This window comes from Arvicola amphibius, chromosome 11, assembly GCF_903992535.2.
Source record: "Arvicola amphibius chromosome 11, mArvAmp1.2, whole genome shotgun sequence".
Classification (NCBI taxonomy): Eukaryota; Metazoa; Chordata; class Mammalia; order Rodentia; family Cricetidae; genus Arvicola; species Arvicola amphibius.
In genome coordinates, this window is record NC_052057.2 from 99523024 (window position 1) to 99545508 (window position 22485).

Below are 22485 nucleotides of genomic sequence, written 5' to 3' on the forward strand. Positions count from 1 at the left end.
CCTTCCAGTCCCATTGCTGATCCTGTACTGAGCGAGCTATCCCCTCACTTTCTAGGAGTCTTTCTTTGAGAAGTGAGAGAATGCTCCCCACCTTACTACCCTATTATGGGGGGGCAGGTGGTGAGGAGGTAATGGGGAAACTGGAGAGGGTACCAGGCATGTAACTTCTGATGCTTTTCCATGGAAGACCAGACCCCAGATCCTAGATCCTTATTAACCAGTCTTCCTTTGGGTTAAGAAAAGAAGAGAGGGGGAAGGGAAAGGGAAGAGAGAGAGAGAGAGAGAGAGAGAGAGAGAGAGAGAGAGAGAGAGAGAGGCCTAGAGCCCAGGAGAGAAGGGAAAGAGAGAAAAGAAGGTGGGGGAGAGAAAAGGAGGGAGAGAAAAGGGGAGACCACGCACACTTGCTCAAGGGAGTGCTCATACAGTAACTTCATTGAGAAGGAAAATTCTTTCGCTATATATGAAAACCGGAAAAGGGAAGAGGCGTTCTCAGTTTACACGGAGAAAAATGCCCTTCTGTGATTCAGAAAAATGGGGTCTTTGATGGTTGCCCGGCCAGGTCTCCTTTCTAAGCGGGTCCAGGACTTTCCCCTAGCAGGGAAACATTCTTCTTCTAAGAACTGCTTTGGGAGGTAGGTTTGTCTAAAAACCTCTTACACTTTGCTAGATGGAGATTGATGCTCTGTGGCCTGGTGTTCTGCGTTCATGTCCCTCCCAGAGGGAGTCAGGTAGCGTCAGAGCCTCTGGAGACTGGAGGGTCCTTGTAGTTTCCTCATAGGGTGGGGCTGGCTGAGTTTCCTCACAGGCAGAGTGCAGTAACATTACTGAGGGCATGCTTAAGTCGCTATGCTGGCCAGGCCACGCTATCCAGAGACCAGGAAGTCTGCAGGGAAGAACTGTTCTCCTGGTCCCCGCAGGAGTCATTTCTTCCAGGCCTGAAGGGACAGCTGCCTAGGGTGGTTAGAGAAACTGGAAGGCAGACGAGGATGCGGAATTGGAGGCACTCCGACCTGGCAAGGGCCTTGGGAAAACATTTAGTCCAGACTCTAGCTTGCAGATATTAGCCAGAGACTTGGAAGCGACAAAGAGACTCCTGCACCCATGTGTTGAGTTGGTGACGGAGGCGGCCTTGCAGGCTTGTGCCATTTCTATTATCCTTGTGACATCTGAGAGACCACCATATGGAAGTTGACTTTTTTGTGGTCCCAGGGGGCGGAGCTCTGCCAGCTGGAGGGGATGGGGCAGTCACAAGGAGGATGGACTGAGTTCAGCATGAGAAAGACCCTTGAGGACTTAGAACGTCCAGTACCTAGGGCTGTTTACTGTGAGCGAGCTCCCCAACAGTGGAGGTGAGCAAGCCCGAGTCAGGTGGCCTTTGATGGGTGTGCACTGGGGGAGCCTCTGTCCCCAGAGAGGACAGAGTCTTCTTTGTCAGAAGTGTGCAGTTTACTGAACTCCTCATGTTTCATCCTTGGAGAGTGAGAGCAAGGGAAACCACAGGTCAGGGTGGGGTGGTGTGGGTGCCTTAGCCACACCCCACGCTTTGGTACCACCTCTCTGTATGGGTGTTCAGCCAGACAGAAAAAAAAAATGTCTTAAGATGGGCCTGTTATCACAGGTCTGTAGTCTCAGCTAAGGAGAGACCAAGGTAGGGGTTTTACAAATCAAGGCCTACCTGGGCATTTTAGTGGAACCCTGTCTCGGAAAGTGAAGCAGGCTGAGGGTATAGCTCAACAGTACAGCCTTTGCGTATCGTGCAGGAAGCCCTAGATTCAATACTCAGAACTGAAAATAAAAATCTATCAGTCCAAAGAAGGGTGGCCATTACTGTTCCCAGTAGGATACCTGGAAAGGGGGCATGGTCACGGAGTACTTCATTACGTCATGCCTACTCTCCTGGGTCGCTTTCAAATCTCTGGCCACGACTCTGTGGTTGGGATCTGGGTTCCCCTCGGCTCCCCAAGCCAAACTAGGCAGCATCCCTCGGACCCCAGACAATGTGGTCGGAGAAGACGCAGGTTCCTGTGAGGCCGCTAGGAGCCGCTGCCGCGCCCGATAGTGGAGCGTTCCCGGTTGTGGTGCAATGCTCTTGGGACTTCTTGGCGGGCCATGTCCTGGTGCCAGAAGAAAAGCAGCTTAGTCTCTTGGGGCCTTAAATGCTGACAAGCGCGAACCCTGGGCTCAGGTCCCAGATGGTTATCTGTGGGACAGAGCTTCGCAGAGCCAGATACGGTTCTTTGGGGACGCCAGGCACCAAAGCCCAGATCAGCCCTGGGTACTGCTTGAGGACCCCATAGATGAAAAGGCTGGTCTCCCCAATGCACAGAAAGGGAAACTGAGGTTGGAGGGCAAAGGGAGGTGCGGGTGTCCAGGAGCTTGTGGAAAAAGAGGAGAGGCGAGAATTCTTGTTTCTCACCTCCTCCAAAGGCTGAGCCAGTCCAGTTTGTTTCCTCACAGCTGGGATTCTTCCCTGGTTTCCATGGAAACTGGCATTGTACCCTTGGGAAGAAAGTGGCACCCTGTGGTGACTGCTCAGATTTTCCTTCCAGGGCCCTTCTCTAAAGCCCTCTAATGGCTCCTCCCTGTATCCCGGGGGAAGGGCCACCCTGAAATCCCAGAGGAATCTAAATCCAAGTTTCCAGGGACGAGAGGCTCGGGCTGTTTCTGTCTGTCCACTTTTCCCCGGGCCACGTTGCGGACTGCCAGCTCTGCCAAACCTTATGAGTGTGTAAGGGGAGGAATGCCTGGGGCTCTGTTTATAGGACGAGAATGGAGCTCCCCTATGTTGGGGTCCAGCTGACTGAACCTGGAAATTCTGGTGCGAAGATGCAAACGATAACATTAGGGTGCTGGAGAGATGGCTCCGTGGGCTTTTTGCTTGTTTGTTTGGTTGGTTGTGGTTTTTCGAGATACCGTTTCTCTGTGTAATAGCCCCGGCTGTCCTGGAACTAGCTCTTGTAGACCAATCTGGCCTTGAACTCACAAAGATCTGCCTGTATCTGCCTCCTGAGTACTGGGATTGGATTAAAGGCATAAGTCACCACCACCCGACGGCTCCGTGGTTAACAGCATTCACTGCTCGGGCAGAGGACCTGGGTTCCACTCCCAGCCTCCATATGGTGGCTCATAACCATTAGTCATGCCAGCTTCAGGGGTTCAGGCGCCCTCTTCTGATCTCTGCAGGCACTGCAGTCACATGGTATGCAGACAAAAAGCGTAGCAAAACTTAGCCATTCACATAAAGAACACTTTAAAAATATTATTAATTAAACCAACATCATGGGAAAAGAAGAAGGAGCGAGAGGAGGAGGAAAGAGAAGAGGGAAGAATGAGAAGCTGAAGTTTGGTGTGTGTCCCACACTCTACTGTAGATAGACCCAGAGCCTCACGTCTGCTAGGCTCTACCCACCCCTAACCCCGTAAGTGTCTGGAATGAAGTGTTGAAGATACCAGTGAGCCATTGGAAGCTTTGGAGCTTGCCAGAAATGTGAATGACAACTGCTGTCACCTACACAATGAACTTCTTGATGCTAGATGGGTCCAGCTCTCCCCATATCTTCAGCACCGTGTGGGGAGGAGCTTTATTGGAACACCCTGCCCCCCCTTGGGAAATGGAACCGCTCCTATGCATTGAAGAAGTAAAGAAGCCAGGCGGAAGTTAGATTTAACCCCATGAGGTGTCCGAGGGCCGCAGAGATACACAGATAGCCTGTCTTGTTCAACCTAGTACAGATAGAGAAACTGAGATCTGAGAAGGTGAGCAATTTGCCCAACAGCACAGCTGGGACATGACCTCAAGCCCCACCCCCCCCCCCACCTGGTGTCGCTTGCTCTGAGGCTGTGTGGCCTTCAAAGAGGCTCCCTGGGAGATGGGAAGGAGCTTGCATGCCTAGATGATAGGTGGATGTGCAGGTAGATAGTTGTAGGATGTAGGACTGGAGTCCGGCCCCGCTGACCCTAATTAGGATGTCAGACTTGGAGCCTGGATTTCGGCTCAGCCAGCAAGCCTGTCTGGAGCTAAGGACCAGGATCTGTGCTGGGTAAACAGGGAGGATGGGAGCCAGCTCCAATACTCAAGGGTCTCCCAAGATGGAGAAGAGGTCCGTGAAGTGAAAAGATACACAATGCCTAGAACAGGAGCCAGGTGCAGATGGGAGAGGGCCTAGGCTTGCCAATGTGGGAGTCCAGGAAGGCTTCATGGAGGAGGTGGGGGTGGTACAATGAGAAATTTGGAGACCTGTGGAGCATTACTTTGTATAGAAGGAACGGACCCGAAAGGATGCGACCTACCCGGTGTGGTGGCATGCGCCTACAATCTCAGCGTTTAGCGAGTGGAAGTAGGGAGGGTCATGAGCTCCAGACTGGCTTGGGTGGCATAATGAGACCACAGCTCAAAGTTTGGAAGGAGGATGGGCTAGGGAGCTAGCTCAGTCAGGAGCTTGTCACATAATCGTGAAGAACTGAGTTCAAACTCTGGAACTATAACACACCTCAGAAAAAATGAACTGCCTGTAATCCCAGGAGAGGCAGGTGGACCCTTAGGAGTCCTTGGCCAGCTGACCTAACCAAGTCAGCAAGCCCGGCCAGTGGGAGACCCAGTCTCAAAACACAAGGTTATGGTTTCTGAGGAATGACAATTTGGTCTCCGACTTCCACACGCGCACACACACACACATACACACACACACACACACACACACACACATGAGAGAGAGATACACACACACATACACACACACACACACACACACACACATACACGGATGGGGCCCTTTCCTGACAGTTTGATCTACAACATAACGACTTTATGGAGAAATAACAAGTTAAGTATAAAAATGAGAGACGTGTATGCTGGGTGTTCTGGGTCCAGTTTTGCTCAAGACTTGAAGCTGCCCTATGATAGACGTTAAAATCTATGCAGTAGTGTGAGTCACTTCAAAGACCCCAAGGCCAGAAGTTCTTTTAACAGCCCCCCTCCCCCCAACAGTGTTCCAGCTTCCCAGACTTTGTCCCTCCAAGATGTTTCCCGCCAGCTGTGACCTCCCTCCCTCTCTTGCCCCCAGCTCAGAGCCATCCCAGGACAAGACATGGACCAAACTGCTGAGCCTGTTTCTCTTGGCTCCCAGGCTCCTCCTCCCCACCCCTTGCGGTTGCCTGAGCAGGTGGCCTTTCCACTGGAAGCCAGGGCTAAATGAGCCAGCAGGCATGGGCCCAGCGCTGAGCAGGGGTCACTCCAGGCTAGGGGTCGTTCCCCTCCATACCACGCCATGGAACCATGCATGAGGAGGAAGGCGGGGCTGCGGAGCACAAGGCTGAAGGACTAGGGCTTGCAGAAGTCTCGTGTTCTATCTGTGGCTGAGTCGGTGGAAACGGGGCCTGTGGGCCAGTGCCTGTGCACTTGTCCCCCCCTTGCAGGTCTGAGACCTTAGAATAAGGGAGGCAGCTGGAGAGAGTCCTCAGACTATGGCTTTTGTTAACTTTACACCTTGCAGGTTGTACAGTTTGCTGATAACTTGGGCTTCATGTCACCATCCCTTGGGATCCCCATAAGGGACATGGGCAAGAAGGCTCCATGTCACCCTGGTCATTTACCCAAAGACTGCACATTTGGTAGAAAGTAGGGACCCAGCCCTGATCAAAGTTGAAGGTGTCCTCTATTGTAGCCTGCTTCCTTTCCCCTTCTCCAGCTGGCCCATCATGGGCCAGTACCTGGAAAGACTGGGTAGCCAGGGATTTGGGTCACCCCAGATTCTGCTGCTGGGCCCCATTGCCATGCTTCTTCCCCCTTACTTCCTGCTCTCTGGCCCAGAAAACACGGAGGTTGGAGAGAGCTGTGAAAAAAATTTGAAACAGATGCCCGGAAAAAATAAATTCACAAAATGGCTGTGTGCAAATCTAGATGCCCCTGACTGGAGCAAGCCTAGACGGATTTAAATGACACTTTGTGCCCCCCAGTCCCTCACCTGACCCCGTAAGTCCACTCAGAAATAGGCCACTGGATGTGGGCCAGCCCATTTACCCTTACAGAGCCATGAGCTCCGCAGACACAGAAGCATCCCACCAGAAAAGGGCTTCTCCTCCTCCTAGTCGGAGAGTGAGGGTGGGGTGAGAGGATGAGACCAAGAAGTATGTCAGACCATTGGGGCTTGGTCTTCATTTTATCTAGAACTGTGGTGGGAAGGGGGAACCCTGACTGGGGTGTTAGATCCCCTTCTTGTCCGTCTCCCTCCTTTCTTTCATACAAAGATGGCTACATCCCAATGAGAAAAGGCATACGTCTTTAAATTTCTCTCTTCTCTATCTTATCTTCCTTTCCCTTCTCATCTCTATTTTCCCTTCCCTTCCCTCCCCTCCCCTCCCCTTCTCTCCACTCCTGTCCTCTCCTCTTCTCTTCTCTTTTGGTCTCTTCTCTTTTTTTCTTTTCTTATTCTGTCTTCTCCTTCCTTCCTTCCTTTCTTTTTTTTTAAGGACAAGGTGTCTCTGTGTGGCCATGGCTATCCTGGAACTCATTATGTAGGCCTCAAACCCACAGAAATCCATCTGCCTCTACCTCCTGAGTGCTGGGATTAAAGGTGTGTGCCACTACACCTGTCAACAGATTCAAGGAATTAACAATATGTAAAAAAATCTTTTTTTTTTTCACACCAAGCGAGTGGTATAATGTTGCAAAGGTACCCAGTAAAGAGGAATAGCTCCTATCTGCCCGCCTCTCCTCCCTTCCCTGTATATAATCTCTAGCCTCACTTTCTTGGGTGTTCTTCCTAAGATATCCTAATATATTCTAATGTATGCATAGTCATGCCTTGATTAACGACAGATGCACCCTGAGAAGTGCACCCTTAGTCCTACCATGGTGGGGACTTCACAAGTTTCCTTCAACTAAGAGCTTTGGTGCCTCTAGGCAACACAAGCTCTTCGTCCACCTTACACATGTAGTTTATTGTTGGTCCAAACCAGCATATATAGAACATGCCTATGGACTTCAATCTCCTTTACATACTTATGTATTCACTATAAACTAGCATGGGCATATCCAACTGACAGTAATTATTCTGTGCCTTATTATTTCTGTCATTTACTGACTGTGTTCTCATTACTGCTCAGATCAGTATCCAGGACATACATCATTCAGAAGGCTACATTGAATTCTCTTACATGAATATATTGTATTATTTATACCGGGTCAAAGAGTATATATGCATTTGTACTTTTGAAAAATGTCACATTGCATCCCAATGGATGTGACACAACTTAGGATCTCGCTAGCGGTGCAGGAGAGGGCCTCATGCTGCCTGAACCTCTTGCCAGCATTTTCGATTAGCCAACATGCTGCATGTTGCCAATCTGATAAGGCAAATGGTTTCGCCTTGCAGCCCCTGCACTTCTTTCATTATGAGGGCAAATATTTTCCATATACTTACGTATGAACTGTTTTGTTTCTTTTGCTGTAGCTAGAATCCCCTGTTCTTTGTGGATCTTTCTGTTGACTGTAGCGTTATCCATTTGCTTTTCACATTAGAGAAGCAATCTTGTCTGTGATGCGGTGATTCTGCTCTCTCTGTCAACTTTGGTTTTAAGCTGGCATTGTGGGAATTAATATTATTATGATTTAAAAAAAGTTTTGCTCCTCAGGGCTTCATTTTTTGTAGTCAAATTTATGTCTTAAAGTTATGAAATAATTATTAAGAGTCTTTTGCTATGCAGAATTTTATTTCTGTCTAGTTAAATTTAGCCAGATTTACTGTTCTTTTAACCTATGATAGCCTTATGGAGTTTGAGCCTCAAACCCGAGTTACTTCCAGTGGATGTCTGCCTGTTTTTAAGCAAACTGCTAGCTGGAGAGGATAGCATTCAATTGAGAAATAAACCTGGGGTCGTGATCATCGGGAACTTCCCCTCCACTGACCTTGGCTTCGTGTTCTGTGAAGTGAGAAGGTTGGGAGTCTTCATCCTTCCGTCCACCTGTCTGTCCTCACGTTGAGCTATTAGTTCGTCCATCTGTTCCCTCATCCTCACTGGGCTGGGCCCTGGGAACACTGAATGGTGAAATCCCTGTCCTCAGCATCCACTGTGGGTAGAAACAAGAGGTCAATGGTGGCATGGGGAGGGGGCTATGAGCGAGGCCCCCAGTGTATATGCAGGGGGCTTCTAGTGAACCCCCACCAAGAAGAGCTTGTGAGCACTGGAGGGGAAATGCTGCAGGGGAGGAGGCCTGGGCGGAGGAGGAGCAGGAGCAGGTAAGTCATTCTGAACGACAGCTGGGGCAGGTGGGCTGAGTGACTGAGGAAAGGCATTGGGGTAGAGGACCTGTGACAGCAGAGGACTCTGTCCAGGAGCCGTCGTAGGTTATTGTGAAGGACAGGGGAGAATGATGGGTCCAGAATAGAAAAAGTCTCTCAGGTCAGTGGGTGGCAGCCTGACCCCCAGGACCACAGATGTCCACAGTAGATTTCCAAGCAAGAATCTGTGTGATCAGATGTTATCTTTTGTGGAAGAGGGTGATTGTTTTTATAAACGTTGTGGAATGTTTCCAATGAAGTATGTTCTGAAGGACACTTGCAGTTACCGTGGCACGTGTCCTTGTCACTGAGGCAGCAGAGGTGGGCAGATCTCTGTGATGTTGTGGCCAGCCTGGTCTACATAGTGAGTACCAGGCCAGCCAAGGCTACTTAGTGAGACCCTTTCTAAAAGTAATAACAGCAACAATAATACAAAGGATGCTTCCTTGGAACTAATGTAAAAGTCAAACATGCAGAAAAGTCCTACAGACGTCTCTAAAAGTGAGTCTCTGCTTCCCCCAACATGGCCATGCTGGGCCACCCATGGGCGTGGTCAGTGGCACAGAGTCCGCAAAGGGCACTTAAGCAGAAGCCAGTGGAATAGTGAGTAACCAGCCCGAGTGGCCCATAAGTGTCTGTCACCTCCACCATGGGATGACCTGTATCCATAAGCACAGGAGATGGGGATAAGGGAATTAGCAGCAATATTGTCTGGAAATCTACAGAAACCTTCTTCTCCATCACCAGAAAAGCCAGCCTGCCTTTTGTGGCTCATTTATGCCATGAGTACTGTGGTAAGAGCAGGGCCACAGTTTCAACAAGGATTAATCCAAAATTTACATCTCTTGTCCCTGCTTCCCTAACCCTGGGCATTCAGGGGGTGCCATTATACGCAGCTTTTATGTGGGCTGGGGATCTGAGCTCTGGTCCTCACGCTCTCCCGGTAAACACTCTGCTGACTGAGTTCTCTCCCCAGCCAGCTGTGTCTTCCACTATGATTAAATATACATGGTTTGCCGTTTTGACCTTTTGAGGGCTTCTTTGTTGCTCTTTATACTTTTCTATACCACCAACTGTCACACACACACACACACACACACACACACACACACACACACACACACACGCTAGCTGCTGCCTGTGGCCACCTTATCTCAGGGTCCTGTTGGTGATGGGGCACCTCTCTCTCTCCAGCTGAGCCTCACCCAGACCCTTGGAGAAACCCCTCTTCTTATCAGATTTGCAGATAAAGAATCCACTGGAAGTCAGGCTGGCTATGGCCTGCAGGTCTCTTCCCCTTCACTAGTTGGGTGTCCTCGGGCCAGGATTTCAGGTCCTAAGTCTCAGTCCTTCATCCATAAAAAGGGATAGTAGCGGTTGACTCCCAGTGCTGCTGTGAGAACAACAAAAAATAATAATAATGGATGAGAAGTGGCAGGAGCTGCTCTGTGCAGGGAGCTCAAGGCCAGAGGCAGCCCCAGCTCAACACAATGGGGCGGATCCCTGCTCAGGGGCCTCTTGATTATTGTAGATGCAGTAAGAAGGTTTGTTGGGTCTCTACTCTTTTTGACTAGGGGCTACATGGATGGTGGTCTGCTTGACTTCTCTGGTGCTGCAATAAACACTGGGGCCAAAAGCAACTTGAGGAGGAAGGGGTTTATTTCATCTTAACCTTTCCAAGACGCTACCCATCACGGATGGAAGCTGGGGCAGGAACGCAAGGCAGGAGCTTGAAACAGAAACTACCGAGAACTCTGCTTACTGAATGCTCCTAAACCAGCTCAGCTAGCTTTCTTACATAGTCCGGGACCTCCTGCCTTGGGGTCACACCACCCATAGTGATTTGCCCACTCCCTATAGCAACTAGCAGTCAAGAACATGCTCTCACGGACCACACTGATAGAGAATCCTTCAATTGAGACTGGAAGTTATCAGAGGGATTCAGGTAATTCTAGCCTGTGTCAAGTTGACAGTTGAAGCTAACGGGAAATGATGGCCTTAGTCATTCATTTGGGTTGTCCTCTGACTTCCTCGTGCAATAGAAGAAGAATCTGAGCCGTGGTCTAGGGGCTCTGACCATTGGCCGTAGCCCAGGTGGCCACTAGGAAATCTGCCCTGCCCTCTGTCCTTCAAGGAGGCCAGAACTCCATTCTGAGGCTCATCATTTTAGGCCCTTTGCCCTGGCCAAATCCTCAGGATCTAGCTTTGTTTCTGAAGCCTTGTCCACAGGCTCAGTGACACTAGATGTGGCCATTCTGCCTGAGACCCATATGCCTCTCTCACTTACTGCTGCCACTTCCACATCAGCTCAGGGATGTGGGCAGACCCCTGGACCAGCCTGTAACTTTCGTCCAGAGACAATGGTCAGACCTAGGTTCTTTTCCAGGCCACTACAGGGGACGTCTATCCACCCTACCAAAGGTGCTGGTGACGAGCACAAGCTTGGGTCAGGCACTCTAGGACTGAATTCTGCACTTGAATCTTGCTTGCCCATTGGTTAGATTCTGGCAGTCTTGGTTTTCTCAGAAGTAATAATGGAAATAAAGGTACCTAACCTTGTGGGGATTCTTGTGACAATGAAATGAGTTCAGTTGCATAAAGTGCTCGGAGCAGTTCCTCGTACAGAGAAAGAGCTGGGATATGGTTGATGGTGAGGATGCTGGAACTGCTGGGGCTGCTGCTGCCGCCACCAGCACCAAATGGTTACCACTATTGTGCTGGACTCTCGGGAACACTTGCCTTTGTGCCTGCTTTCCTACTACGCTCTGAGGATGTAAACAGAAGACCCCATTTAAAACAAAGCGGTACACTCCGATTCCAATTCGTTAAAGAAATCTCCAAGTTAATGGGGGGGGGATGATGGGGAGCACTATATATTCTAGACGTGATTTGTAAATGTTTTTCCAGACCATAGATCATGACCCATTAGTGGGTAATCAAATCAATTAGTAAGTCTTTCCAGCATGGTTTTAATTTTAAAAAGAGAAAAACAATAATTAAAGGGGAGGAGAAAAGGGTCAAGGGCTTAAGTGTTCGCAGTTGTGCTGGTGCTTTCGGAAATGGTGTTTCTGAGTTCTGTTCATGTGTGTTTGTGCACACTGCACATCGAATTCCATTATTGGAGGCTGCCATTTAGAAAGTCTATTTTCCGCGGATGCCCATGGGGTTCAGTTGTGTTTGTGGCTCCTTCTTTTCCAGTGTAGTGGAATCATGGTCTTTCCTCCTCCCTGCAGGGTCGGCCTCCCAGGACCATCTGGACCTCACGGAGCTCATCGGTGTTCCATTACCCTCGTCTGTGTCCTTTGTCACCGGTTATGGTGGTTTCCCGGCTTACAGCTTTGGGCCTGGTGCCAATGTCGGCCGCCCAGCCATGACCCTTATGCCACCTACCTTCTTCAAGGATTTTGCCATCGGTGTGGCAGTGAAGCCCAGCGGCGCCCAAGGAGGCGTGCTCTTCGCTATTACCGATGCTTCCCAGTCGGTCATCTACCTGGGCCTGCGGCTGTCCAGTGTGGAGGACGGCCACCAGCGGATTATCCTGTACTATACGGAACCAGGCTCCCATGTGTCCCGTGAAGCCGCTGCCTTTTCAGTGCCCGTGATGACCAACAGGTGGAATCGTTTTGCTGTGACCGTTCAGGGTGAGGAAGTCGCCCTTCTCATGGACTGTGAGGAGCATAGCCACGTCCTTTTCCAGCGATCTTCCCGGCCTCTGACCTTCGAGCCCCGTGCTGGGATCTTTGTGGGCAGTGCGGGAGCCATGGGGCTGGAGACATTTACGGTGAGTTTCCATTCACTCCCCAAGGCTAGAGAAGCTGGGGCGTGAACTCCCACACCCCAAGAAGTAACGATGATCATTATTATTTTATTCTTATGCTCTCTCAAGGCATGTGCACTGTGTGGGAATTCTCTAGGCCTAGAAGTCAATGGTCCCAGTACTCCGTCATAAACCGAGGCTGCAGGCTTTAGGCGGTACTGTATTATGTGATGCTTATTGTCTGAATGTGGACATAAAGGCCCCTATCCTAAGCCTGGGGAGACTGAAGCAGGAGAATCATGAAGTCAAGGCCAACCTCGACTACATAGTAAGGTATAGGCCTGTGCGGGGAAAATAGTGAGAAGCACTTTGTTCAGTGAAAGCCATGGCCGAAAGAGAGCCCAGCTCGCTGCTCTCCAACAATTTCATCTCTAGATGTGAATGGCAACTGTGCTGAAATAATTTCTGTAGAGATGGGTGCACCTGACGATTGGAGTGAGGAGTAACTTCGCCTTCCTCTTTTGAACAGTGCGTCCTAAAACAAACAAAGCGGAAGACCAGCTTCCCTACCAGAACGAGCTTCTGACAAGCCATTCTAAAGAAAGTAACTAGGTTATCGGAGGTTTTCATTTAATACACTTGTGTATTGAGCCAGGATGCCTCCAGGGTGAATCAAACACACTAAGGAAGGCAGGAGTCCTGGGTCTTTCCTGAAATCCCAGAATTCAGGTTACAGTGAGTCATGAGTTCCTGGTCAGCCTGAGCCACAGAGTGATTTCCAGGTCAGCCTGCAGATTGGAATTCTTTCTCAAAATTGGGCATGGTGGTCCACACCTTTCATCTCAGCATTCCAAACTCTGTGAGTTTGAGCATACACACACACTCACACACACACACACACATACACACACACGCTCAAAAAAAAAAAAAAAAAAAAAAAAAAAAAAAAAAAAAAAAAAACCACCAACACCAACCACAAAGAAAAAAATACCACTAGAGGGCAGAAATTGAATTGATTTGTAGCTCGGGGAATACAGAGGTTATGTATACATATTACACAGGTGTACACGCATGCTGGCTTTGCTGACCTTTGAAATTCGAGCGTCAGATCTGGAGAGTCCTTGGGAGTGGGATGGGGAGGCTACTGGCAGGTCTCCATGTGGCAAGAATGTCTAGCAAGGAAATTTCGAGCTTTGGCGGGGTGGGAAGACACATTTCAGGTCTACTGTTGACCTGCAGGCGCCCTGGAGATGGTAGGCTATTGTGGGCGTGCACAATCTGAACACATGCTAAGGTAGTCCATATCCAATGGGAGCAAGCAGGGAGAGTCCCCTGAATGGACGGAGAGCCTGGGTGGGGTGTGTCTGGCGCTCCTGTCACCTCCGTAGACAGCACACTGCCAGCCATGCTAGCCCTTCCCAGTGCTCGTCCTCATACGAACAACCCCATCTTCTTTGGGCATTGTGATGTGTACACATAACCCATGCCTCTTGTCTCTCTCTTCCCAGGGCTCCATACAGCAACTTACCATCTACATGGACCCCAGGACCCCTGAGGAGCTGTGTGAAGCCCAAGAGTCCTCGGTGAGCCTCCGCCTACCTCTCCCCCTCCCCCGGCACCCTGTACTCTCATCCCCCAGTCAGCCAGGGGAAGGCTGGTTGCCCAGCCATTCTCCCCACTCAGCGTCAAGGCAGCCTAGAAGCCTCTCATCATGGCCAGCACTGTCCCGAGTCCTATTTTGGGCTTTTGGCTTTCCTTCATCCTTTAAAGCTCTTCAGCCGTCTCCTTGGAGTGGGGGCTGTGCGTCTTATGAGATGTTCCTGTGGCTGTGGCAGTCAATGGCCTGGTTTCCAGCCTTCCTGCCAAGAAGGGTGTCAGGATTCTAAAATCAGAGTTTAAAATGCTAAGATATTCTGGGTGTAAAGTCCTATAAAAATGAACCTAAATTTAGGCTCATTTTATGCTTGGCAAGTGAATTGATTCCTAAGTTGGGGGTGGGGTGGGGGCCAGGGAGGAAAGATGGCTCCTTTCTTCCTTCCTTCTTTCCTTCCTCCAGGGTTTGCTGGTTATGACAGTCCTGGGTGTAGGCTGGGGATAAGGGGACCTACTTCAGGAGCTGTCCCCTCCTCCATCATCTGACACACACCTGTAGACACAACTAAGTGGCAGAGCCTCAGACCCCAGCGAGCAGGAGGGAGGAAGCCAGGCAGGCAGAGGCGCTGTCTGAAGGGCCTTCCAGGCAGACAGGAGCATCATGCCAAAGCCAGATGCAGGCAAAGCGGTGTTTCCTGCGACTGTTGCTCTTTAAGAGATGTCAGCCTCTGAACAAACTGGAAGACGGTTTCATTAATTTGGTGTTAAAAAAAAGAAATCTGTACACCAGAGATAGCATTTGGGCCGGTTTGAATGTCTGAACTCCTGAGCCTATGGCGTTCCCGGGGAGCTAGCAGAGGGGATAAGGGAGTTGTCAAGTAATTGTCTCTACTCTGCATTCATGCTGAAGTATAAACAATCCAGGGCACAGCATCCACTGCAGAGCCACAGTACAGACTCCTGGGCTGACATAGGGAGACCCTAGAAAACCACCTTGGATGAGTGCTCCCTGAGTGGGTTCCCGTGAGCACTTTGCACAAAGTGGGAACAAAGGGAGCCTGGGCACAGTTGGAAGGTGAAGTAACACAGACTGTAGCACCAATAGTGTGGATAGAAACAGAATAAACAACCATGCATACAGCATTTCCCACCCTGTCTCTGATGCTCATGTTATACATATGTGCACACACACATACACACAGGTTCAAATACTGCATATAATGTGTTCATGTGCACATCTATGTATGCATGCATACACACAAACATGTATACACATGCATTCATGTGATTACATACATATACACATGCATACCATACATATGCATACACACAGATGCATACCATGCATATACATATATGCAACTGTACATACGTGCATATGCAAATGTACACACATGTACAGACAGTTCCCCTATAGGAGTCTATTTGTCAGTCTCTGGCCTTCCCAAGTACCCCAATGCTGTATAACCTGCTTTCCTGCTTTATGTGTTGTGGGATATTTGTACACTGTGTGAAAATTGCTGTGGTTGGTGTAATAAAAATGTTCAACAGCCAATAGCTAGGCAGGAGGTATAGGCGGGACTTCCGGAGACAGAGAGAACTCTGGGAAGAAGGCAGAGTTGCCAGTCAGACACAGAGGAAGTAGCATGAGCAGTACAGAGAGATAAAGTAACAAGCAAGGAAACAGAACGTAGATTAAAATAAATGGGTTAAGTCAAGTTAGAAGAGCTAGTGGGACAAGCAAAGTTAAGGTTGAGCTTTCATAATTAATTAGTCTCTGTGTCATTATTTGGGGGCTGGTGGGACAGAGAAAGACTCCTTATAGTGTGTGGCATGATGTATCTCCTCACAGGCATCTGGAGAAGCTAGTGGACTTCAGGAGATGGATGAAGTCGCTGAGATCATGGAAGCTGTCACCTACACTCAGGCCCCGGTGAGCATGGTAAACTGTCCCAGGCTCTTGTCAGATGTGTGAGGCTAAGTACAAGATCCTCTAAAGGAGTCAAGAGGGTCCTTTGCAACCTCACACCCACACCTGAGCAAACACACCAATTACCCAGGACCACCTGCATGGATGGCTATGAAAACTGGGCAGAGGCAGCCGTGTTCTGGGCCTTGGAGGGCTTTGCTTGCTCAGTCCCTCTGAACTTCAGAGGTCTTCTGTACTACAGAGCGATGGTAACATCTCTTGTATCTTAGGTCACTGGAGATTTAGATGAGGTGGCTTGGGGTAAGTCTGAGAAAGTGCCTGGCATGAGGGAAACAGCCCCGAAAGATACTCAGTGCTGCTTTGGACCCATGCAAAAGCAACCCTCATCTTGGTGTTCACGCTCTCCCTCATGAGGACGTGTGTGTATTAGACTAGCAAGGAGCATCTGAGCTGCAAGCAAAGAAAGCAGGTTGGGCTCATCACTCCGTGAAGGCACTTCTGATAGAAAGCAGAGACAGTAATAAGGCAGAGACTGTACGTTATAAGTTATAGACCTCAGGGATCAGGGAAGCGGGCGTGGCAGAACAGATCCATAGTCCGCTAAAGCTAGAAGGACTTAGACAGACATGTGTAGCAAACTGCCTATATTACAGATGGGCAGACAGATCCAAAGAGAAAAGCTGGGCAAGCTAGGCTGGAGCACAGATCTTCTGACATCTACCCATGTGTGAATGGTCTGGGTGGGAGTGTGGAAGTGTGCCCCCCAAAACCTTGGCCAATCTTGGCTGAGATAAGGACATCAAGGAGTCCATGCACTGCTTGGGGCAGTGCTGGAGTCTTGTGTGCCTATTAGGCCTAGCCACCCATGGGCACGTCCTGGGCACAGGTCAATGGGCCACACGCTCAGTGTTCTGACCACAATGCTGCTTCGTGCTGTACATGTAGGCCCATAACGTAGAGGGAGGCTGACTCAGATAGAGGTGCTAACAACCCATGGCAGTCCCCAGAGAAGGTCTTAAAGGTGAGATTGGGACAACAGTTTAGGAGGAAAGGGTGAAGACAGACAACTTGGGAGCAGAGGCGGAAGCAGAAGAGGAAGAGACTTAGTGCTTCTGCGAATACGATGTCACTTCTTCCTTCAAACCCCTGCAAGGAAGGTGGCATTATTCACGGTGCAGATGTAGAAGTGGGTGCCCAGGGGGATGAGCAGATCTTCAGGGTCAGACAGTAACAGAGCCAGGAATCAAACCTCCTGAGCCTCTTCCCGTGTGTCTTAGTTAGAGTTTCTATCGCTGCAAAGAAACACCATGACCAAAACGCAAGTTGGGGAGGAAAGGGTTTATTTGGTTTACACTTCCACATTGCTGTTCATCATCGAAGGAAGTCAGGACAGGAACACAAATGGCAGGAACCTGGAGGCAGGACCTGATGCAGAAGCCATGGAGGGGTGCTGCTTACTGGCTTACACCTCATGCCTTGCTCAGTCTTTCTTATAGAAGCCAGGACTGCCAACCTTGGAATGGTACCACCCACAACGGGCTGGCCCCTCCTCCATCAATCACTAAGAAAATGCCCTACAGCTGGATCTTTTGGAGGCATCTTCTCAATCGAGTTTCCCTCCTTTGAAACAACTCTAGTTTGTGTGTCAAGTTGACATAAGACTAGCTAGCACACCATGACATCGGGTACCGGGGCTGATGGTCAACATCAGCCCAGAGAGGATGTGACATGGATCTCTGAGGACCTGGAGAAGTGACAGAAGAAAAGTGTCTGGTGGTAGGGGTGCCCTTGGAGTCTCTGGGGCAGCTTATTCCTTCCCTTTCCAAGTTCTTAGGCACTTGGGAGAAGAGCTGTACGTCCCAGTCCTACCCAGAGTAGGTCTTAGTCTTGGGGTCCCAGCCTAGTGGCTTTCAGCAAGAGACCTGTCCTTTTCAAGACAACTTTCCCCATTAGCATGGAACATGCCTACTTCATGGGTTTAGTATGACAGGTGGACAAACTGTCTGGTCCAAACATACAAGTAGTCCTTGGCACACAGCCGTGATGGGTGAAAGCTGGTGCTGCCAACTGGCTGGCGAGTATTCCAAGAGGCCAGGGAGCTCAGGGCCAGACTCAAAGCAGCACACTGTGAGTTCCCTGTTCCTTTGGGACCCCCTCCTGCTTCTTCTGGTGTCTTGTTATGCCAACCCCCTGTGGCTGCCTTTTGCTCTTTATAGGATTCCCCTAGGCCCAGCCCTAATGGCCCCAACACTCACATGCCAGATGCCATCCTCAGAGTTCTTGTGTCCTTCTGCAGGTGTCCCGCTACCTACACAGGTGGCTCACTCTTGAGACTCTGCTTCTCAGCCTTCAGTGGCATTTCAGACAGGGCTCCTGAGGTCTATTCTGTAGGAGCATGTCTGGAACAATCGTATTGTTGTGGCCACCCAGCCTGAGGGTGACAGAACCAGATGTTGGGCTATGGATCCAGAGTGTTCTCAGTCATTCCACTCTGAAGGGCTTTATGGCTTTTCTGACATTCACCCTTCTAGCACAGGGAATTCCCACCACCCCCTGGTCCCAGACAGTCCTTCCTTTTTCTGTATGGCTTCTTTCTTAGTCAGAATCCCACTTCCTCATGCCCAGCCTTTATAGCTTGCCACTCTTCAGGACATGGAGCCGAATGGGCAAACTAACTGAACTAGAGGCAGCCTCCCTCTTCCCACTTCCCGTTTAGGGTCAGCGCCTTCGCTGTTCTGTGCCTGTCTCTCCAGCGATGTCTGCTGCTGCTCACATACCTTGGCATTTATGGAAACCTCATCTCTGACTGAATTAGGATTGACAGGGCTGTGCCCAGCTGTGTGGGACTGACAGAGGCCTTTAATAAGGAGCCTCCTGGGCGGCTTCCCTGGATGTTCAGCATGTCTGGAGTGAAGAAGAAGAATGCACATTGGCAGAGAGCTCTACGGGCAATTCCCAGCCCCAGCCAGGCCTCCTTCCAGCCACACCTAAGGGCTCTTGGCTTCCCAGACATGCCATCAGGGACTTCCTCCCAACAGCCCCATGCAGTTCTGTTTGCCTGGAACCCCCTACTCCACCCCCACTCTTCCTTCCTTCTGGCAAATTCCTACCCACCTCAGGATCCAGACCAAATCCTCCCACTGAGGCCTCTCCTGCCATGCCCCCTCCCTGGCTTGGCCCTTGCTTCTGCTGTTCTGTGTCCCATAAAATGGGCTGCTAGGGTCTGGTCTGTGCCCCTCTGAGCTCTAGGGAGGATGTATTCTTTATTCCTTTCTCAAGCCCCAGGATTTAGTTACCAAACTGGTACTCAGTGGGTTCATAGAAACCTGTCTGTGGAATGAGGACATCACATTGTGACCATGAGGGTCATCAAAAAGACAAAACAAAAACACCTCCCTAATACCCTGAAGATGTACTAAAGTCTTTAAATATCTCTACATCGTCACAGCCCACACTTGGTTCCTTGTCCATGTCACCTCTGAAGCCATCGGTTATGTGCTCAAGATGAGATACTGCACTCTCTCGCCAGCAGCTCCTGGGAGTCTCGGCTTTCCCCAGAGCAGGGCCTAGGTGGCTATGGCTGCCGGGATACGATTCACTGTTAGCTTTTGGCTGAAGGGCAACGCAAGGACTCACCTGAGATCTCTTTGAGTAACAGCCCAGCCTGTTTCAGGCTTGTCCTCTTGTTTGCCCAGCCTCAGCCACTCCAGGTATCTGTCCCCAGGCCCATGTATCTTACAAAGTACTCTTGCTTCCAGCTATTGGCTCCCCTGGAGGCTACATGTGGGCTCCCATGGGCTTTCCTAGCTCCATCAGGGACCCATGGGAAACAGCTTCTTCCTGGACCCCTCACGGGGGAAGAAGGTATCTATCCCAGGATGGGTCAGTCCTAGCTGAATTTTGCTGCTTTGCCTTGGGGATTCCCACTGTTTCAGCACCCCTGCCTAGCTCCTGCCCTTTGGGCTTTTTCAGTGTCCCACCCAGACCTCCTGGGATAGACCTCAGCATCCCTAGTCTGGACTCTTCCGGCCACTCCCACCGTCAGCACCATCCTTGTGCCTACACCTCTCCTCTGTGCTGCTTCCACAGGCTCTGGCCCAGCTCAGGTACCTGAGACCCAATGTCTCAAACACTCCTTCTATGTTGCGTTTGCTGCCCACCTTCCAGGTCTGGTCCACACAGCCTTCCTTCACAGCTTTGCCGTGAACAAGGCTCTGCAGTAAATCATTGGGGTGTCTTAGGCTTGGGGCTCAGAGTCATTGTTTTATGACTTCATTCATCTCAATTGCAGCTTTCTAGTAATATGGGATATTTCACTACATAAATACAGAAACATTCTTATGCATTTATAGAACATCGCTTTTCCTTTTTCCAGATCTGTTCATTTTTATTTTACGTGTATGGATGTTTTGCCTGCATGTATGCATGTGCATCATATGTGTGTGGTACCCACAGAGGCCAGAAGAGGGCACCGGCTCTTCTGGAGCAACAGTCCTTTGTTAGATACCAAATGGGTGCTGGGAATTGAACCTGGGTCCTCTGGAAGAGCAGCCAGAGCTCTTAACTACTGAGCCATCCCTCCATCTTCTGTAGAGCATCTCTTATTGTTGCATTGTACAGAGGAGAAAACTTAGGCCCAGTGAGGCTGTATGATTTGTCCAAAGTAGGTCAGTCAACTAAATACAAAGCAGGCTTTTGACCCAAGTCTGACTGTAAGGTCTGCACCACAAACTCTGAAGTCTCAGGGTTTCTGACAGTCCTCCTGGTTATGATGGACCGAAGATCCACTATTTTTGCACAGTAGAGTCTAACATTAAGAAAAGAGCCTGTTCTTGCTAGGATGCACACAGAGTGCTGCAGTAACAAACAAGCCCTGAAACAGTAGCGTTTTAACACAGCAGAGATGTGATCCTTTTCCACAGTCAAGTTCAACACGGGGTGGTTCCACTCAGCCCCCAATTCTCCTCAGCAATCCGGAGCTTAGAAAAAGAAGAGACCAAATGCTGACAACCCTGGTCTCACGAACTGCTCTCAGCCTCCAGGACATTTAGGACTGGCATTGAGTTTCCTGCCTGGATTTCTAATTTCCTTTATTCCCAGGTGTTGGGTTTTGTTTTCCCGCTAGCTGGTAAGACTGGTTAAGACCTCGCCTGGCTGTCAGAGCCTCGTCCCCCGTGCTGCTCTGGGTTGGATTTACAGGGTGTTACCATGCAGCCCGACTCACTGACACAATGGCCCCACATTCCTGAACCCAGCATCTGCTCTGTACTATCTGGGACTCAGGCATCACAGAAGGGTGGTCTCTGAGCTTAGAGGCCTTAGTCTAGATCAACAGTATCTCCCTGGACAGTGAGTGGGGGTGGAATTACACTCAGCATGCACCTCTTTCAAGCCTGGGAGGTGTGATGCTGTCCAGAGACACAGCCAGCATAGGCATTCTGGATTATTCGGGATTCTGTGGATAAATCACTTTCTATATTTTTTTCTGCTTCACTGTTAAGTAAATCCCTCTTTACTTAAAGGATTCTTTTTAAAGTAAATTTCATTTTTCTCTCTTCAGCCTAAAGAAGCACACATCAATCCCATAAGCATACCTCCTACTTCATCCTCTCCTGCTGAGGACCCGGAGCTTTCTGGTGAACCTGTTCCAGAGGGAACCCCAGAAACCAACTTGAGCGTCGTCAAGCATAGCAGCCCTGAGCAAGGCAAGTCCTGACACACACATATGAGAGCGGTGGTCTACCCCCGAGTGATCACCATGTGTGTAACATACAGGGCTCCCCTCACCATCTCTTTACCCTTCAAGAGAAGGATGACAGTCACTCCCCTTAAACACAGGACAGGGAAACCAAGTCACAGAGAAACTGAGAAACTGGGTCACCTAGCCGAGACCATGCGACCTGAGAGGGGCAGAGTTAGCAATTGCTCTCCAATGTCTGGGCCTTTAACTTTCAGATTCCACCTCTACTCTCCCAACGGGAAAGTTTATAAGAATCATTACTGCTAATTGAGTACCTAGTCTGTGGCAAGTGTGCACATACCTCTCCAGTCCCACCGGCGTGCCTTCTAGTCAATATGGCTAGCTGCAGTTTTACAGGTGGGAAGAGCCAGCCCTTGCAAAGGGGGCAGGCAGCATGTCTATAGACTCATAGCCTCATCTCAGACTCTTCGCTTGAGTTCAGCTACAAGCTCTCTGGGTCTTAGGGGTCAGCTACCTCCTGATGGCCAGAGACTGGCACGGTCACCCAGCAGGCCAGTGGGAGCCTAAAGAGGAATGTAGGTCTCAGGCCCTGCCTGCTGCCGCTCTGCTTCTGACGCCACACAAAGGTGCACAAACAGAAGCCCAGAGCAGCAGCCTGACATGCACCCCAGGCCCGAGAATACCACTTCCCTGAGGTGGTGACCTTTGCTTCAGCCAAGGCCAGAGCTCTGAGATGTAGGGGCCAGGTAATCTCCAGAAGCAATGTTCACCCAAAGTGCCCATCGTAAGGATGGGTTGAGCCAAAGTGATGTCATTCACCCACGTGACGGGAGGACCTAAGGAATTATGCCATGCTAATGGAGTCTTCACCGCAGGGGCAGATTTCAAACCTGCCTCGGCCACCGGCCACCGCTTTGAATACATGTTGTTCGTACGTGTGGGAAATGCATTACCAGTTCAGACCAACATACAGCGTGTGGCGGGACTGCAGGTGGTTTTGATTCTGTTAAATTTCTGCGTCTCCAGTGTCGTTTACAGTAATAGTCACCCTTGTTCTCTTTGCTTTTGCCATCGGCTAATGGAAGTTATTTTAACAACTGAGCTTGGGGAGTCTGTGGACAAGACGTAGAGAATACTAGACTGGAAAATTATAATTTAATAGAGGTACAATGGAACTAGGAGTTGTGGTAATGTGGCAGAGGGAAGCCGGGGAGGGGGAGTAGGA

The 22485-nt window shown here is 49.9% G+C and overlaps 1 protein-coding gene across 1 annotated transcript in view; it reads left to right on the forward strand.

Moving 5' to 3' along the window:
* Positions 1 to 22485, forward strand: part of Col15a1 (collagen type XV alpha 1 chain) — a 105403-nt gene that overhangs the window by 23112 nt on the left and 59806 nt on the right. Inside the window, exons 3-6 of the mRNA XM_038347949.1 lie at positions 11513 to 12060; positions 13545 to 13619; positions 15482 to 15562; positions 21120 to 21264. Coding sequence (XP_038203877.1) covers positions 11513 to 12060; positions 13545 to 13619; positions 15482 to 15562; positions 21120 to 21264 — 849 coding nt within the window. The remainder of the gene's footprint in view (positions 1 to 11512; positions 12061 to 13544; positions 13620 to 15481; positions 15563 to 21119; positions 21265 to 22485) is intronic.